The sequence below is a fragment of the Eulemur rufifrons genome, chromosome 20 (genome assembly GCF_041146395.1).
Source record: "Eulemur rufifrons isolate Redbay chromosome 20, OSU_ERuf_1, whole genome shotgun sequence".
NCBI classification, from domain to species: domain Eukaryota; kingdom Metazoa; phylum Chordata; class Mammalia; order Primates; family Lemuridae; genus Eulemur; species Eulemur rufifrons.
This window is the reverse complement of record NC_091002.1, coordinates 21,438,552-21,454,291: the sequence shown is the minus strand read 5'-3', so window position 1 is coordinate 21,454,291 and position 15,740 is coordinate 21,438,552. Positions and strand designations below refer to the sequence as shown.

The window sequence follows — 15,740 nt, the reverse complement described above, 5'->3', positions numbered from 1 at the left end:
AAATGCCGGGAGCTGTTTAAATTGATTTATATAAATTTGCTTGCTGGATTCTATTTCTTCAAACACAACACTGTACCGAGACCAGGCCACTGTGGGCCCTCAGACATTTTCAGATTATATTTATTTATTCATGCAGTCATTCAAAAATATTAACTAGGCCAGGCGCAGTGGCTCACGCCTGTAATCCTAGCACTCTGGCAGGCCAAGGCAGGAGGATTGCTCAAGGTCAGGAGTTCGAGATCAGCCTGAGCAAGAGCGAGACCCCCGTCTCTACTAAAAATAGAAAGAAATGATCTGGACAGCTAAAAATATATAGAAAAAATTAGCCGGGCATGGTGGCACATGCCTGTAGTCCCAGCTACTCGAGAGGCTGAGGCAGAAGAATCGCTTGAGCCCAGGAGTTTGAGGTTGCTGTGAGCTAGGTTGATGCCATGGCACTCTAGCCCGAGCAACAGAATGAGACTCTGTCTCAAAAAAAAAAAAAAAAAAAAAAGAAAAAGAAAAAGAAAAAGAAAAATATTAACTGTATTATTATGTCCCAGCTGTTATGCTAAGAAATGGGCATGCAAAGATTAATCAACACAATACCTGGCCTCAAGCTGCTCATATTTCAGGAGAGGGTAGATATGTAAATAATGCTGAGTGCTATGATATTACCTGAGCACCAAGGGGACACATAACCCCGTTTGAGGAGTCAAGAACAAGAGGGGAAACAGCAGTGGTAGGAAGGCTTTGGATCCTTTCTCCTCTGCAACCAAAGGGCTGCTCACCTTCAAGCTGAGATGTCTGGACAAGCACTTCAGAACTTTAGCCATGCTGGCCGTGGCCCGTTCCCGCTCGTGGTCTTTGATTGACTGTAACCAGGGGTCCATGTGCTGTGAGAAATAAAGGGAGGCTAAATGGTTTATCAGGAAGATTTGGGACCTTTATTGTGTTTAGAAGAAAATGTGAAGAAAGAAGTTCCACGTTACTACTATGTCTGAAGGTATTTTTCTAAATGATGAATCAGCTTGAGGGAGACACGCAAGTGCCTGGACAACAAGCAAGGCATAAAGACCTGGGTGGTTGTGTGGTCTGGCTGCTACAGGAACTTATTTTCTAGATTCATTTTCCCTTCATCCCAATTTCTTCATTAATTATTCTGTTTTTCTATATGCTTTTAGCCCTCTCAAACCTTCTGCTTTGGAAAGAAATAAAGTTAATAACATACTATCAAAGACCTCTGAGGATAGAGAAATTGCAGCAACTTGAACAGTCAGGGAGGAATGAATGGAGAAGATAATATCCATGAGAAGGTGTTCATGAAGAAGCAGGCATTTCAGGCAGAAGAAATGGCTTGAATTAAGCTGCCAAGGGAGGAAAGTACAAAGTACAACTGGAGAAACCCAGTCTGGCTGGTATGTTAACATACAAATACAAGAGGAGTGAAAAATAATGTTAAGCTCAGTTATGACAAGAATAATGCTGATCTGTACTCAGGTACAAATGATTAATAATAGCTTGAAGGGTTATCCCTTTCTGGGATATCTGCATCTTTAAAAAGGGCAAGACAGCAAGATGCTTGAACTGCAGAGAATGCACTCCAATGAATAAATCCCTAATGATGGAATGGCATATACTGGAACAGGTACAGGTAGGGGCAGGTGGTCATTATAACCCTTGAGTCCCACCTGTAGAAGGCTGCTTATTTATTAACTCATGGGGCTGAGTCTGTTCCCTCATCAACGATTAAAACCCTTCCATGCTAGTAAGGAATAATAATTTAAGGAATAGTTTAGCAACCATTTATTGAAGGCTATTTATCCAATACTCACAGTAGTTATTATCTCCATGTAAAGGTGAAGAACAGACTTTTAGAGAGCAAATTCCTTGCAGAATTTACAGCAGAAGGACTTGTAACCCATGAATGGCAGAGTCAGAATTTGAGCCCAAGTTTCTGACTCAAAGCTGATAGCTGATACTCTTAAATAACATGTTGCCTTCTGCAACTTGAGCCTTCCACATTTTCCTCTTCCACTTTCACCAGTTAACAGGAATAGTTTTCCATTTCTCCCTGATATCCTGTTTACCTTCAAAATGGTGTCAAGATTTTCCAAATGTGGGTCTTTTATCACCAAACTCTGGAGCATCTCAAAGAATGCCTGGAACGTCAGCCTGTAGAGATACTGAGAAGGCACAGGATCAGCGATGCTCCCACCACATGAAGCTCTCCTAGCACTGTATGTTTTGGAAGCTCTTATCATTATCTTGAGACTTTCCTCAAGGTTGCAGAACCAGTGTACAAGTTCTCGTGGACAGTCTGCAGCATCAGGTGAAGCAGAATAAATCTTCATTTCAAATGGACACCTTTGCATTACTGGGATCGCAGTTAATTGACTCTTACTATTAATTCATCTGGGGAATTACTGAACGGTCATCAAGATACTTTTAAAAGTGACTTGTAACTCTTTCTGACATCTTGAAACACAGGGGAATAAGTCCTCTTTGGCAATTGCTTTACCAGCCGAGTTTAGTAGCCACTGAAGAAGAGATCAGGGCCTTTGTACCTAACCCTTCCCTCAGCTTAAAAGCTTCTCCTCCAGACATACCCACACCGTCTCTCTTCCTTCAACTATCACCCCATCAGGAAGGCTTTGCCTGACCACCCATATGCCTCCCAAACACAGTACTCTTTTTTTTTTTTAGAGACAGGGTCTTGCTCTATCGCCCAGGCAGGAGTGCAGTGGCGTGATCACAGCTCACAGCAACCTCAAACTCCTGGGCTCAAGCAATCCTCTCACCTCAGCCTCTTGAGTAGCTGGGACTACAGGAGCACACCACCACATCTGGCTAATCTTTAAATTTTTTGTAGAGACAGGGTCTCACTATGTTGCCCAGGCTGGTCTTGACTCCTGGCCTGAAGAGATCCTCCCCGCCTTGGCCTCCCAAAGTGCTAGGATTACAGGCGTGAGCCACTGTGCTCAGCCCACAGTACTCTTCATCCTCCTCTTTGCCTGCTTTTCTTCTCATAACACTTATTACCAACTGACATATTTTCTTTATCATCAGTTTGTCTCTCTGCACTAGAATGCAAGCTCCATGAGTGAGACTGAACTGCTGTGTTCCTATTGCCTATCAGAATGCTTAGCACATGGGGACCCTTAAATAGATGCCTGTTAAACATATGAATAACTACTCCGAGCTTATTTTACAGCTGAAAGGAAGGAATGAAGTAATGAAGGGAAAATGAAGGGGAAAAAAAGCTATCTTCTAACTTAACCACCTATTTTGTTCACCAGACTTGGCTTAAATGGTTTCTGGGTAGTTTTAAAAAATCAAATGCACTCTCTAAAGGCCAAGATCAGCTGACCCTGTGGATGGGCAGTTCCTAAAGTGAAGCGTGAGTTACCTCTGAGTTGTAGGGCCCACTTGGCATGATTTCCTGCAGCTGGGTAAGATTCCTCACAGAGGGCAGAGTGATCATACTTTTGGTGATGAGGCTGAACAACTCAGCTCGCTCTTCAGAGCCAAACAGCAAATGGACATCCTGGTAACTAAGAAAAGACAGTTTGGTAACAGCAAGCTGGGAAAGGGTTTGACTTGATATTGATGAGCAGGGATCAAAGTTACAAAATAGGGAAGGGTAAACTGGCTGGAGTGTCATTCTGATGGAAGAGATAAATGGCTTGTCAGTCTGTTTAGAGAAATCTCACAAAAGTTTAGAGAAGAGTTCCCCCGTAAGAAGTGAGCAGAGCAATATCCTGCCAGGCTTTCCTTCAGTTCAACTGCAGAGGGAAGCCTGCTACAGTCTAGCATGGTAAGTCACAATTTTCCAAAGCATGCTCTGCTGAATGTTAGTTTGGGCAACAGTGGGTTAAAACTTAACTACAGGACTTCTCAGGACCTGCAATCAGTTTAATCACTGCAGAACAAATCTCCAAGACAGGTAAACAGCAGGCAGCCCTTCCAAATTTCTTAGACCTTGGAACTCGAATGTCATGAAACATATATGGGAGTAACTTGGCACTGAATATACTTTGGGCAAATATGAACTCCAAGGAGGTTCCAATAAAGTCTTTCACATGTTAATGACACATACATGAAATCAAAGTTTGTACTCAAAAACGTGGATTTGGCTTCCTCTTCTCTATCTAGTTTTCAAAAGTTAAAAACACGGAACATGTCAGAGTTGTCTCTGGCACTGGCCCTTAATGAGGAACCAGGATGCACATGTAAGGGGCATGTGGGTGTCACCTGAGATCAGTAATGGTGACAAAGACCTCCTGGCGCACAGGGCTGAATAGAGAATGCAGCGGCTCCTCTTGCACCAGTACCTGCAATGAGAAGGAAAGAACTTGAGAGAGTCGACAATGTACCCATTCATTAGGCCAGAGATGATAGAGATGTGGGTGCCATGTAAGAACAATAGCAGGTCCTTCAGTCGGCCCTGCTCTTCGGCTCCACAGGACTGGCTGCAGGATGGTGGCAGAGTTAGGGGTTTATTCTCTCGAGCCAGAGCCCCAACCCTGGCTCTGCCTCTTACCAGCTGTTTGAGCTGACACAAGTTATTTAACCTCCTGGTTCCTCAGTTTCCTTATCCGTGAAACTAGGTAACAGTACTAGTTACCTTCACGGGTGGCCGTGAATACTAAATGAACTAATTCATGATACCTACTAGCCCTTCTTAATTGTCAGCATCTGTTATTCATTATTTTTATTACCAGTGATTATTTCTACTTTAGGCATTCTAACTCCTCTTTCTACTAGTCATCTCTACTATCATATCTAACATTATTCTGAGCTACCTGTCCTGGAAAAGGAATAACTTTCCAAATTAGAAATTGGCAGAGGGACAGCTGCTTGGAAAGTCTGCAGTGATACAGAGGGAAAAACAGGGCCTTTGGAGTGGAGAGTCTCTGGGGTGAGCACTGGTTCTGCCACTCGATGTGTGACCCTGACCATGTCATTGAACTGCCCGAGTGCCTTATCTGCATGAGGGAATGAGATGTATCTCAGGGAGTTGATGTGAGGCGCAAACGTAAATGGCTTTTGTGGAAGCCTCTTTGGGAACTGCCCCCAGCCCACAGGAATGGGCACCTCAGAGCCGTGTGTCTGCCAAGTCATTCTCTCCCACTGGCCACAGCTCATCTGTCCAGGAGTAGCTACCAAGGTCAACTGGATTCTCTCAGGAATCAGGACAAAGTACCTCAATCTCAGTCTGGCTGGACTTCTAAAAGGACGAAATTTAAAATTTGGGAGCACTGGTTCCTGTGGACAAGGTAACAGAGATGGCCAATTTTGGGGTCAGGCTGGGGCTGGGTGAGGTGGCTTACACCTGTAATCCTAGCACTCTGGGAGGCCGAAGCGGGAGGATTGCTTGAGGTGAGTTCGAGACCAGCCTGAGCAAGAGCAAGACCCTGTCTGTACTAAATAGGAAAAAAAAAATTAACCAGGCAACTAAAAATAGAAAAAATTAGCTGGGCACGGTGGCACGCACCTGTAGTCCCAGCTACTCAGGAGGCTGAGGCAGGAGGATCGCTTGAGCCTAGGAGTTTGAGGTTGCAGTGAGCTATGACGATGCCATGGCACTCTAGCCTGGGCAACAGAGCGAGACTCTTGCCTCAGAACAAAAACAAAACAAACAAAAACAAAGGAGAAAAGTTAAAAGATGAAGAAAAAGTTCTCCCTGAGTTTGTGGAAGCTTTTTATTTTCTAGATAAATTCCCTTTCTGGGGCAGGCTGCTCTTCCTGTCGTAGGGTTCTGGAAAACACTCAGTGATCCTTAGAACAAATCTCCCCTTCGGTGTTTCAGCTGCCTCTAGCGGATGTCTCTTACCGCCACCAAAAAGACCTCACGAAGAACTCAGGAGGCAGTTAAGTGTCGATGTGTACTACCAGGTTCCCCTCCTCGCCCCTTTCTTTTTCTCTTCTCTCTCTCCGACTCTGGTCTGACTCAGACCTTGCTGGTGGCCTGCTGCTCTCCTTCACGTACTTCCTCAAGGAGCTCATTTACTTTTATGGCTTTATAGTCTGGAAGGGACAGAGCATAAGACTGTCTTCAGCCTTGACAGCTCTCCCAGGGCTGGACTGGCCCACATCTAGTTATCTCGAGGACACACCTTTCTAGCCTTTAATAGTTGTCAGTGGTGCCCTTTCCCAGGGCTCATTAAAGAGGTGATTTATGACTTTTTTCTCTTTTGTTCAAGCCCTACATCCTATCCATAGCCACTCCCAGCTCTGCACCGGCTGGTTTCCGGGACTCTCCCTTTCTAGAGCCACACCCCTCACCTGTGGATGAAGGCAGTGTCTCTTAGCTGAACCCTCAGGCCTGCCATCCCCTTTGACTTCAACCTACTTCACCCACTGCTGCCAGAATCTTCTTTTTTCTTTTTTAAATGAGTTGGGTATTAAAGGCTTATTATTTGTTCACAATTATGCTAGCCACTACAGGGAATTCAGAAGTGAGACTATTTTTTGTTTGTGAAGTACTCGTATAGTAGAAAACTCTTTGGGTGACTGCCCGGATCACAACAATCACCCCTTCTCCCTGGGAATGCCTCCAACACACAGGGAGGGACGCCCAGTCAGATCATTGCTAGATGATCCTGCCCCCAGACATATGGGATTGATGCAGGGGTGGAAAACAGACCCAGTCTGGGACAATCAGATTCTCTCTTGCAGTTTGGAATTTTAGAGTGACAGAGACTGGGTTTGAGCTGCTAGAGGTTTGAGTCATGTTGATGCTGGAGCAGCCCCTGCCTGAGACCCCCAGAGCTGTGCTGGAACTTGCTCCTGCCTCCAGGCACCCACTGGTCTGCTATCACTATAGATTAGTTTGTATTTTCTAGAATTTTATATAAATGGAATCACACAGTATATTATCTTTTCCTATCTGGCTTCTTTCACTCAGCATAATTATTTTGAGATTCTTCCAAGTTGTAGCATATATCAATGGTTTGTTCCTTTTTATTCCTAAGCAGTATTCTACTGAATGAATATACAGCATCACAATTTCTTCATCTGCTCATCTTCTGATGAACATTTGGGTTTCTTCTAGTGTTTGGCTCTTACATATAGGGCTGCTATGGACATCTGTGCATACATCTGTGTGCTTCATTTCACCTACGTGTGGAATTGCTGGGTCATATGGAAAGTGTATGTCTAACGGCTTAAGAAGCTGCCCAACTGTTTTCAAACGTGGTTGTGCCATTTCCTATTCCTACCAGCACTGTATGAGAGTTTTATTTGCTCCGTATCCTCACCAACATTTGGCATTGCCTTTCTTTTTTTTTTTTAGCCATTCTAGTAGGTGTGTAGTTGAATCTTATTGTGGTTTTAATTTGCTTTTCCCTAATCACAATGATGGAGCATCTTTTCATGTGCTTATGTACACTCTTTGGTAAAGTGTCATTAACAGATGTTTTTCCCCCTCTTTTCCACTTTCTGTTGTTGGCTTCTTTGGCTCTTTTTATTTGGAGATTTAAAAGCCATGCACTGGTGTGGGTCACAAGAAGATTGACAGATGCCTTGAAGTTTTATTTCTCTGTACTGACCCCGGCTTTTTCCTCCAGTGGGTTCCTCAGCAGCACTGCTTCTCCTCTTGGGTACCTTTCCCCTTGGTTGCTGGAAGCCATGCTTTTTCAGCCCCTGCAAGGACTTTGCAGACTTGTACAATGTTGCAGTGATCCATGCAATTTCTCATGGACACTAGCTACCCTTAACTCTTCTAGGCCGATTCCCTTGCCAGCACATACTTTGGTTAATATCTGATGTTGGCATTTCACTACTGGTTGGACAGATCCAAATGCAAAGCATGGGGCAATTCAGTGTGCTTTCGCTGTCTGAGACTTGCATCTGTGGATTTTCTAAGCTGGCTTGTTGAACCCTGTGGCAACCCATTGCTGCCAATTCTAGGGGAAGTGGAAATTTCGAAACATGTCACTTTGGCTGTGTTTAATGGCTGCCTACAGACCTTTTTCCAAGGAGTATAGCCAAGCAGAAAGCTGCGTTCATTCTTAAATCTGCTTTATATCATGCTGCACTTCCTAATGTACTATTTGGAATGGTTCTCAACCTGTTTACTTTTTGAGGTATGGTCATTTCTGTATGGATTATAAACTCTTGGAGGGCAAGGATTAAAGTTTCTAGGAAATTTGTAACCTTTATCAAAGCACCATGGTGTACTAGATATAGAAGATCCTTGATAACTGTCTACCATTTAACAAAACTGTTGGCTGGTTAGCCTTCGATTTAAAAAGTTAATCATCAATTTAGTCAGCCTTACAGATCTGTAGTATGAGAAAGAACTGCTCATATTACTGGAGTATATAAGAAATCTCACAATCAGTATTTTACAGCTTTAGAGAAACTGTAGGGGGCATTTCACAGATGAAAAAACTAAAGCGCCGAGAAGTTAAGTACTTGCTTAAGTGCACAACCTCCTTTGTAAAGCCCTCCTGGGCCCTTTGACATGGAATTGATCGCTCACTCCCTCCTCTGTGCCCCCAGTACACCCATTTAAACTTCTGTCACAGTCCCTGTGACACTTGATTACACCTTCCTTGGCTGCATGAACAGGGATTATGTCTTCTTTGACTTTGCAGCCCCAATTCCCAGGATAGGGCCTGGAACTGTCAGGCACTGAATAAGGGAATGAATGGATGAGTCGGTGGCAGAGGGTGGCTGGAGGACAAGCAGGACAAAATACAATACTAACACTAATACAATCATGTTTCTCAAATGCATAATGTGTGCTAGTTACCATGTTACATGGCTGACACTGACTTCTTATTTAATGCTTACAATAGCTCTGTGAAGTAGATATAGCTGTTCTTATTTTATAGATGAGGAAACTGAGGCATTGACAAGTGATTTCTCAAAATGACACAGCTAAAAAGAGGCAGAGCTGGCACTTGATTACAGAGACTGTCTCAGATCCCACTGCTTGATTAATGAGAATGCAGCATTGGCCTTGCCGAGAAATTTAAATCCCATTTCTCTCCTTTCTACTCTTCTTTTAATTGGTTTTCAAGGGTGACTGTATTTGTAGGGTAGCCCTGAGTATTTCTCCTCATGCAGAGATACTGAAATGAGTGCAAGGGGATTGATAACACAGGTGAAGCCACTAAAACATGTTTTGGCAAGTCACTGAATTTCTTGTGTAGTCCCAATAATTTGTGATAAGGTCACAATACTTACATTTAGGGCATGCACAATGTTTGCCACGTGGCTGTGAATGAATGATTCTGCAGTTTCATCATAAGATAAAGTTTGGCTGAGAGAAGACAAAGATCTTAGGAATGTCAGCTTTTCAAGTTCATCCTGAATTTGTGGAAAAATGATAAAAACACAGTTATACACTATCATCTGACCATTGTAGAGGGCTTTTGAAAAGTTTCTTGGAATGTTTTAAACATCTGACCTCTCATTCAATCCTATATCAGGCTTTTATTATAAGGAATGAATAAACGACAGAGGATCTCAGTGAAATTCCTTGTCCGCTGGCCGCCCTGCCTTGATTGGAACCTCGTTTTTCCTCACAGCTGGATTACTAAGTGCTCCTTGATGGCTCTCCCCATCTTTAGCCTTTGCTTTCCTGCCTACCTGCCCTGCACAGTGCTGCCTGATTAAGCTTCTTAAAGGTGATCTCTGAGGCTGCTACTTCTAGTTCTTCTGATGTCATTAAAGATTCACTATTTTGTCTTTAAGGTTTGCTATTAAAATGCAAGTTCTCATTTGAAGAATAAAATCTCTTTTTGTATCAACATTCTCATTTTCTGATTATAAAAGCAATCTCTATCATAGAAACTTTGAAAAAATAAAGTATAAATTAAAAAATAATAGACACCAATAATTCCACAACCTTGAGAAAATTTCTTGCAGTCCTTTTCTCCTGCACATAGATGATGTAAACTGGTACAAGTTCTCTGGAGAGCACATAGCAATACACTGCAAGGAGGCCCCATTCTCTCTCACGTAGAGTAGCATAACCACCAGACAAAGGCTTTCTCTGTTCTAGTTTTGCCCTCTCCAATTCATTTCCCCAGTTGTTGCCAGATTCATCTTTCTCAAATGCAAATTTGATCAGGTAACTCCCTATCTAGAATCTTTCAACAGCACCCATGGAGGTTGAGGCCCGTCCCAACAAGACCCCAGCTGACCTCTTCAAATCCAGCTCTTGCCCTGTGGCATTCCGAACTCTAGCCAAATTAACTTTTATGCTGCCCTTTCCTGCTTCTGGGCTTTGCACCTTTTGACTTCTCTACACTTCTTGCTTACTGACTAAAATCAATATATATTTTAAGAATCGGATCATGCAATTTCTCCTGAAGCAGGGTCAGGTGCCCTTCCTAAGTGTATCTATAAACCACATGAGTAAATCGCTATCAAGGCATTTGTGATACTCTGACATCATTACCTTCTTATTCATCTATTTTCCTGACTGACTGTGGAGTCAGGTCAAGACAGGGAATGGGCTTTTTTGTTTCAGTTCACTGCAGCCATTCAAGCCCTTCATTAATTTCAAAGAAATGCAAATGAAGCCTTGCTGACATGAAGTCTGATGAATAGTCCAAGTCAAAAGTGAAGACCAATGTGCTGGCTTTAGGTGTTCTATTTTTTACTTTTTATTGGCATTCTACATAAAGAAAATGCATAGCTTGGTGAATTTTCACAAACCAAAAACACCTGTGTAGCCAGCAACAGATTATTACAAGCATTCCAGAAGTATTCCTCATCCTCTCTTCCAGTAGAGGCTCAGTTTTTTTTTAATGTTATAAATTGACAAATTATATTGTATATATTTATGGGATACAAAGTGATATGATGATTTTTTTAAAGTATCATACAGTAAAATTGATTTTTTAGGGGGAAGTGTATGGATCTATGCCTCGTAATACATGCATGGAAACACCACCACAACCAGGATACAGAACAGCTCCATCGCCTCCAAAATGTCTCAGGTGCTATTGCTTTACAGTCATAGCCTCTCCCCATCCCTAATTCCTGGGAATCACTGATCTGTTCTCCATCACTATAGTTTTGTCTTTTAGAGAATGTCATGTAACTGGAATCCTATATCATAGTATGTAACCTTTTGTGACTGGCTTCCTTCACCCAGCATAATGCAGCTGAGCTTCATCTAAGTTGTTGCGGGTATCAATAGTTCATTTTTTTTATTGCTGAGTAGTATTCTGCTTTATGGATGTCCCCTAGTTTGTTTACCTATTCAATAGACTTTTTTTAATCTTACCACTCCAACTTCTTCTGAGTGTCTAGCACAATTGTCCTATAAATGGTGGGTGCTCATTCCTTACTTGTTGATTGGTTGAATGGGATTTCAAAGCCACAGAGAAGGTGAAATCACTGGGAACACTAACGAGAGAGGAGTCACTGTGATACTTGCATCTCATGAAGCTTCAGGCTAAGTAAGCTACTACCCAGTAGGATGAGAGATGCTAAGATACAGAGGTCAAACAAATGGATTCACTTGTTCTTCTATTAGATTGGTAATGATTAAAAACAAAAAAAGTAATACTGATTTTGGACAGCTGTAAGCAACTAGCATTTAGTATATTTTGCTGGTGAGACTATAAATAGGCTTAACATTCTTGGGGCATGATTTAATAGTATCTATTAAAAGCCTAAAAAGGGTACATGCCCTTTGATTCAGCAACGGCACATCTACGAGTTTACCCTAGAGAAATCATCTGAGGGGTACACAAAAACCCACAAAGAATATTTGTCAAAGGACTATAATAACAAAAAAACTGGAAAGAAACTAAATGGCTAATAATGGGGTATTAGGATATTCATTTCCTTATATATTCCTTATTTGTTTTATTGTTCTTAGACTAAAAATCAAAATTCTTACCCTGGTTTCCAAGGTCTGCCTTCATCTCTTCAGCCTCACCTGGTACCACCCTCCCCTTTCATCACCATGATTTAAACATACTGGTCTTAGTTCCTCAAGCATGCTGTGCTCGTTTCTGCCACAAGGTTGTTAAACATATCCTTTCCTATTTCTGGAACACTAACTAACCCCAATTCTAACTTCTAGTTTTTCCTATTCATTCCTCAGATCTGATCTCAAGGGTTACTTCCTTGGAGATGCCTTCCCTTACCCCAGATAAGTTCTTCTGTTACATGCTCTCATACATGCATGAATGAATGAATGATTCACCTAAATAGTGGAATACTGTGCAGCTATTAGGTAGAATAATATTGGTCTATAGTTACTGACCTAGAAAAAATTTTTTCTTCTAGCATATATGATGTTTTTTTCCTATAATCACATGCATCTGTATGAACAGATATAAAAGCCTAAAAATATATACAGCAAAATGTTAACAGTTAACTCAGGAGAGTGGGATTAGAGAAGATTAACTTTTAATTTTTATTATGGTTTTCTCTGTTTTTATATGAATTTTATAATTATATATAAATATAATTTATAAATATATAAAATATATTCATTATGAATATTAAACAAATAAACATGTTTTATAATCTATAATGTAATCTATAATTTTATAATCTATAATGTAAAATTACTTGCATAATAAAGAAATAATATATGTTTAAAATATTTGTTAAAATGGAGGAATAAGTTACACAACTCGTAAGGATTGTTTGTGCATACCTTTAGCTCACCATTAAAAACCGCCTGGATGGACTGGATCAGCCTCTCAATGATGGCCTCACTGAGGGGCCCCTGGTGGGTCGGGTATCCGAAGCTACATGAGAAGGACTCCCGAGGAAGTCCAGGGATGTCAGAGATATCCAAGTCTAATATCGAAAGAAAGACACTCGGTGACGCCTCCATACTGTGTAAAGTGATACGGTTTAGCAGGGAGAACCACTAAACGGCAGGATAGACAAGTCCTGTTCTCACCTTTACTACTTGATCTGCGACTTGACCAAGTCCCTTCCTTTCTCTGAATCTCAGTTTTCTCAATTACAAATTCAATGTTCTCTAAGTGCCTCCTAAACTACAAGAATTTTCGGGATTGAACTGTAGCAGAATAGTTAAGAGCATGGACTTTCAATCTCAGTTTGAGACTAGTTTGAATCTTAGCTCTACCAATTTATTAGCTGTATGATCTTTATCAAGTTAGTTTCCTCCTGGAACATTAAGTTTCCTCATCTGTAAAACAGGGTTATTGTAAGAATTAAAGGAAGTAATACCTGCAAAGAACTGATACTAGGATCTGGCACATAGTAAGCACTTAATTGGTAGGTATTATTCAAACTCAAAGGTTTACGACTCTGTAGTGACAAGAGCTTAAAATATAGTAGCAGCCCCTTGCTGATCCTCATCTCTTCCCACTGGAGCGGGCCACAGTATGTGCTGGAGGTACCTTCTTCCCCACCTGGGACAGCGTAGGCTCCCCTGCCCATCTGCCTAGGCTCAGAGGCTGGCTCTGCCTCTTTCTAGCATTCTGACCTTGTGTGACCTTAGCTTCTTGGGGCCTATTTCTTCATCTCCGAAATGGGGATGATAATAGAACCTACTTACTTACCTCATTCGGCTGATACAGAGTTAACACCAAGGAAGTGTCAGCAAATATTACTTCTTTGCTTCCTGAGTGACAATGATGACAACGGCATCATTTTTCTCTTCATTTATCTTTACGTCTTATCTCCTCTATTTTCCTATATAAAATTCCTTATTCCTGTTAGGCTAATAGTCTTACTATTTCCTCCTTAACACATCTATCATCTGAAGATTTCTGCCATTCTACTTTTATAATCTTTTCAGTCTCCTTTTGCAAGCTCCTCCTACTCCTTGCCACATTCTTGTCATCCACTAATTGCAATACTTGAAACCATGTTCTTGCTCACCTCTGACCTTTGCACAGGCTGTTTCTTCTGCCTGCATTTTTCTCCATCCTTTCCCCCACCTTTCCGTACCTCTTGTTGCCTTGCTAACTCCTACTCTTTCTTCAAGAACTCAGCTCCAGGATGCCTTTCCTGTATCCCCTCTTTGCCCATTTCAGCTAAGTATCCTTGTAGTCACTAACAAACCTCTCTGTTTCCACTGATCCCCCTCCCCATCTCATAGATTACACCTAGTTCTAATTGTACATTGTACATTGTGTCTGTTCTGTTCACTGCTGCATCTCCAGCAGCTAGATTAAATTTAGAGCACAGCAGGGCTTCAGTATTTGGTGAGTGAATATATGAACGAACGAATGTAGTTCCTCAAGCACCCCAGGTCTTTCTGTCTCGTGCACATGCTGCTTCATCTGTCTGGAATGCCTGTCCCTCTACTCACATGGGTTACTCTTTCATATCCTTGAGGCCTCCTCTAGGTTTAAATAGCACTGCCTCATACAGGTGTTCTCTGACATCCATAGTTTAAAGTAAGTTCTCATCTCCCTTATTTTTGGTTTCAGCCTCTTATTTAATTTTTCCATAGTGCTTACTACAACTTGAAGTTACTTTAGTTACTATTTACTTTTTTGTTGTTGTTTTTTTTTGGAGACAGAGTCTAGCTCTGTTGCCCAGGCTGGAGTGCAGTGGTGTCATCATAGCTCACTGCAACCTCAAACTCCTAGGCTCAAGCAATCCTCCTGCCTCAGCCTCCCAAGTAGCGGGGACTACAGGCACGAGCCACCTCACTCGGCTAATTTTTTCTATTTTTGGTAGGATGGGGTCTCACTGGTGGCTCAGTCTAGTCTCAAATTCTTGGCCTCAAGCAATCCTTCCATCTTGGCCTCCCAGAGTGCTAAGACTACAGGCATGAGCCATCATGCCTGGCCTGTTTACTTTTTTGGTGTTTTTTCTGTATTATAATGTAAGTTCTGTGAGGGCAGGGACCATGTCAGCTATGTTCACTGTTACATGCCCAGCACCTCGTATTCAATAAATGTTTGTAGAATAAACGAAAGACAGTTATTCTACAGCTCAATCCAGACCCCACCTTCTGCATGAAGTCTTCCCCCTCTATGCCAACCCACACCCGCCTTTCCCTTCTCAGAATAATCCCCCAAACACTCAAACTCTGCTGCAGAGTCTGTAAGACTATTTGTCTCATTTTCTGCACATCTAGAATAATGCATCTTATCTTACCAGCTGTATTCCAAAGTCTCAAAGTCAGGTACCAAATTCATTGTCAAAGTCTAGTCGAGGGCGGGTCACCCAGCAAGTACTCAATCAATACCTCCTGGCTTGTCTTGAAGAGAGATTCCCTCCCCACTCTCCCTCTTTTTTAGTCTGTTCCCCTTTTCACCTGTAAATTCAAAGCTACTTGGACCTTTTTTAACATCCTCTAAGTTGTTCAGCTGCAAGTCCACACTTCCTGAATCATTGTCAGAAGCACAGGGGATCACTACTTCTTCCTGACCACAGATCCTAGGAATGAAGAGGGGATTAGAAAAATTAGTTTTTCAGGACTGCTTCTGTCTCATCATTTAATCAAAGCCTAAATATCACCTTCTCAGAGAGGCACTTAATCATCTAGATTAAGTACCTCCCTCTATCTAGCCCCACAGTTAATTTCTCATTTTTTTCTTGTAGTAACCATCACCTACAATTATCTTTTTCATTCATGCGTGTTTGACTGTCTCCTATCAGACTGTAAACTCCACTAGAGGAGAAACCTTGTCTACACGGTCACAGTTTTATCCCCAGCACCTGGCATACTGTCAGCCTCAGGGGGAGTGAATGGAGAGGTGAGAAACACTGTGCTGCTGTTAATTAAAAACAGATGGAGGTAGAACACCTCATCCACCCTCCCTCAATCCCCCTTACCTTTTCCT

At 42.0% G+C, this 15,740-nt stretch overlaps 1 protein-coding gene across 1 annotated transcript in view; it reads right to left on the bottom strand.

Annotated features, from left to right (window-relative positions):
- Window positions 1–15,740, bottom strand: part of MROH8 (maestro heat like repeat family member 8) — a 55,003-nt gene that overhangs the window by 35,446 nt on the left and 3,817 nt on the right. The window contains exons 2-8 of the mRNA XM_069496250.1: window positions 15,212–15,333; window positions 12,620–12,765; window positions 9,178–9,300; window positions 4,234–4,313; window positions 3,389–3,533; window positions 2,070–2,165; window positions 771–875 (exon numbers count right to left, since the gene is read on the bottom strand). Of these exons, the coding sequence (XP_069352351.1) occupies window positions 771–875; window positions 2,070–2,165; window positions 3,389–3,533; window positions 4,234–4,313; window positions 9,178–9,300; window positions 12,620–12,765; window positions 15,212–15,333 (817 nt within the window). The remainder of the gene's footprint in view (window positions 1–770; window positions 876–2,069; window positions 2,166–3,388; window positions 3,534–4,233; window positions 4,314–9,177; window positions 9,301–12,619; window positions 12,766–15,211; window positions 15,334–15,740) is intronic.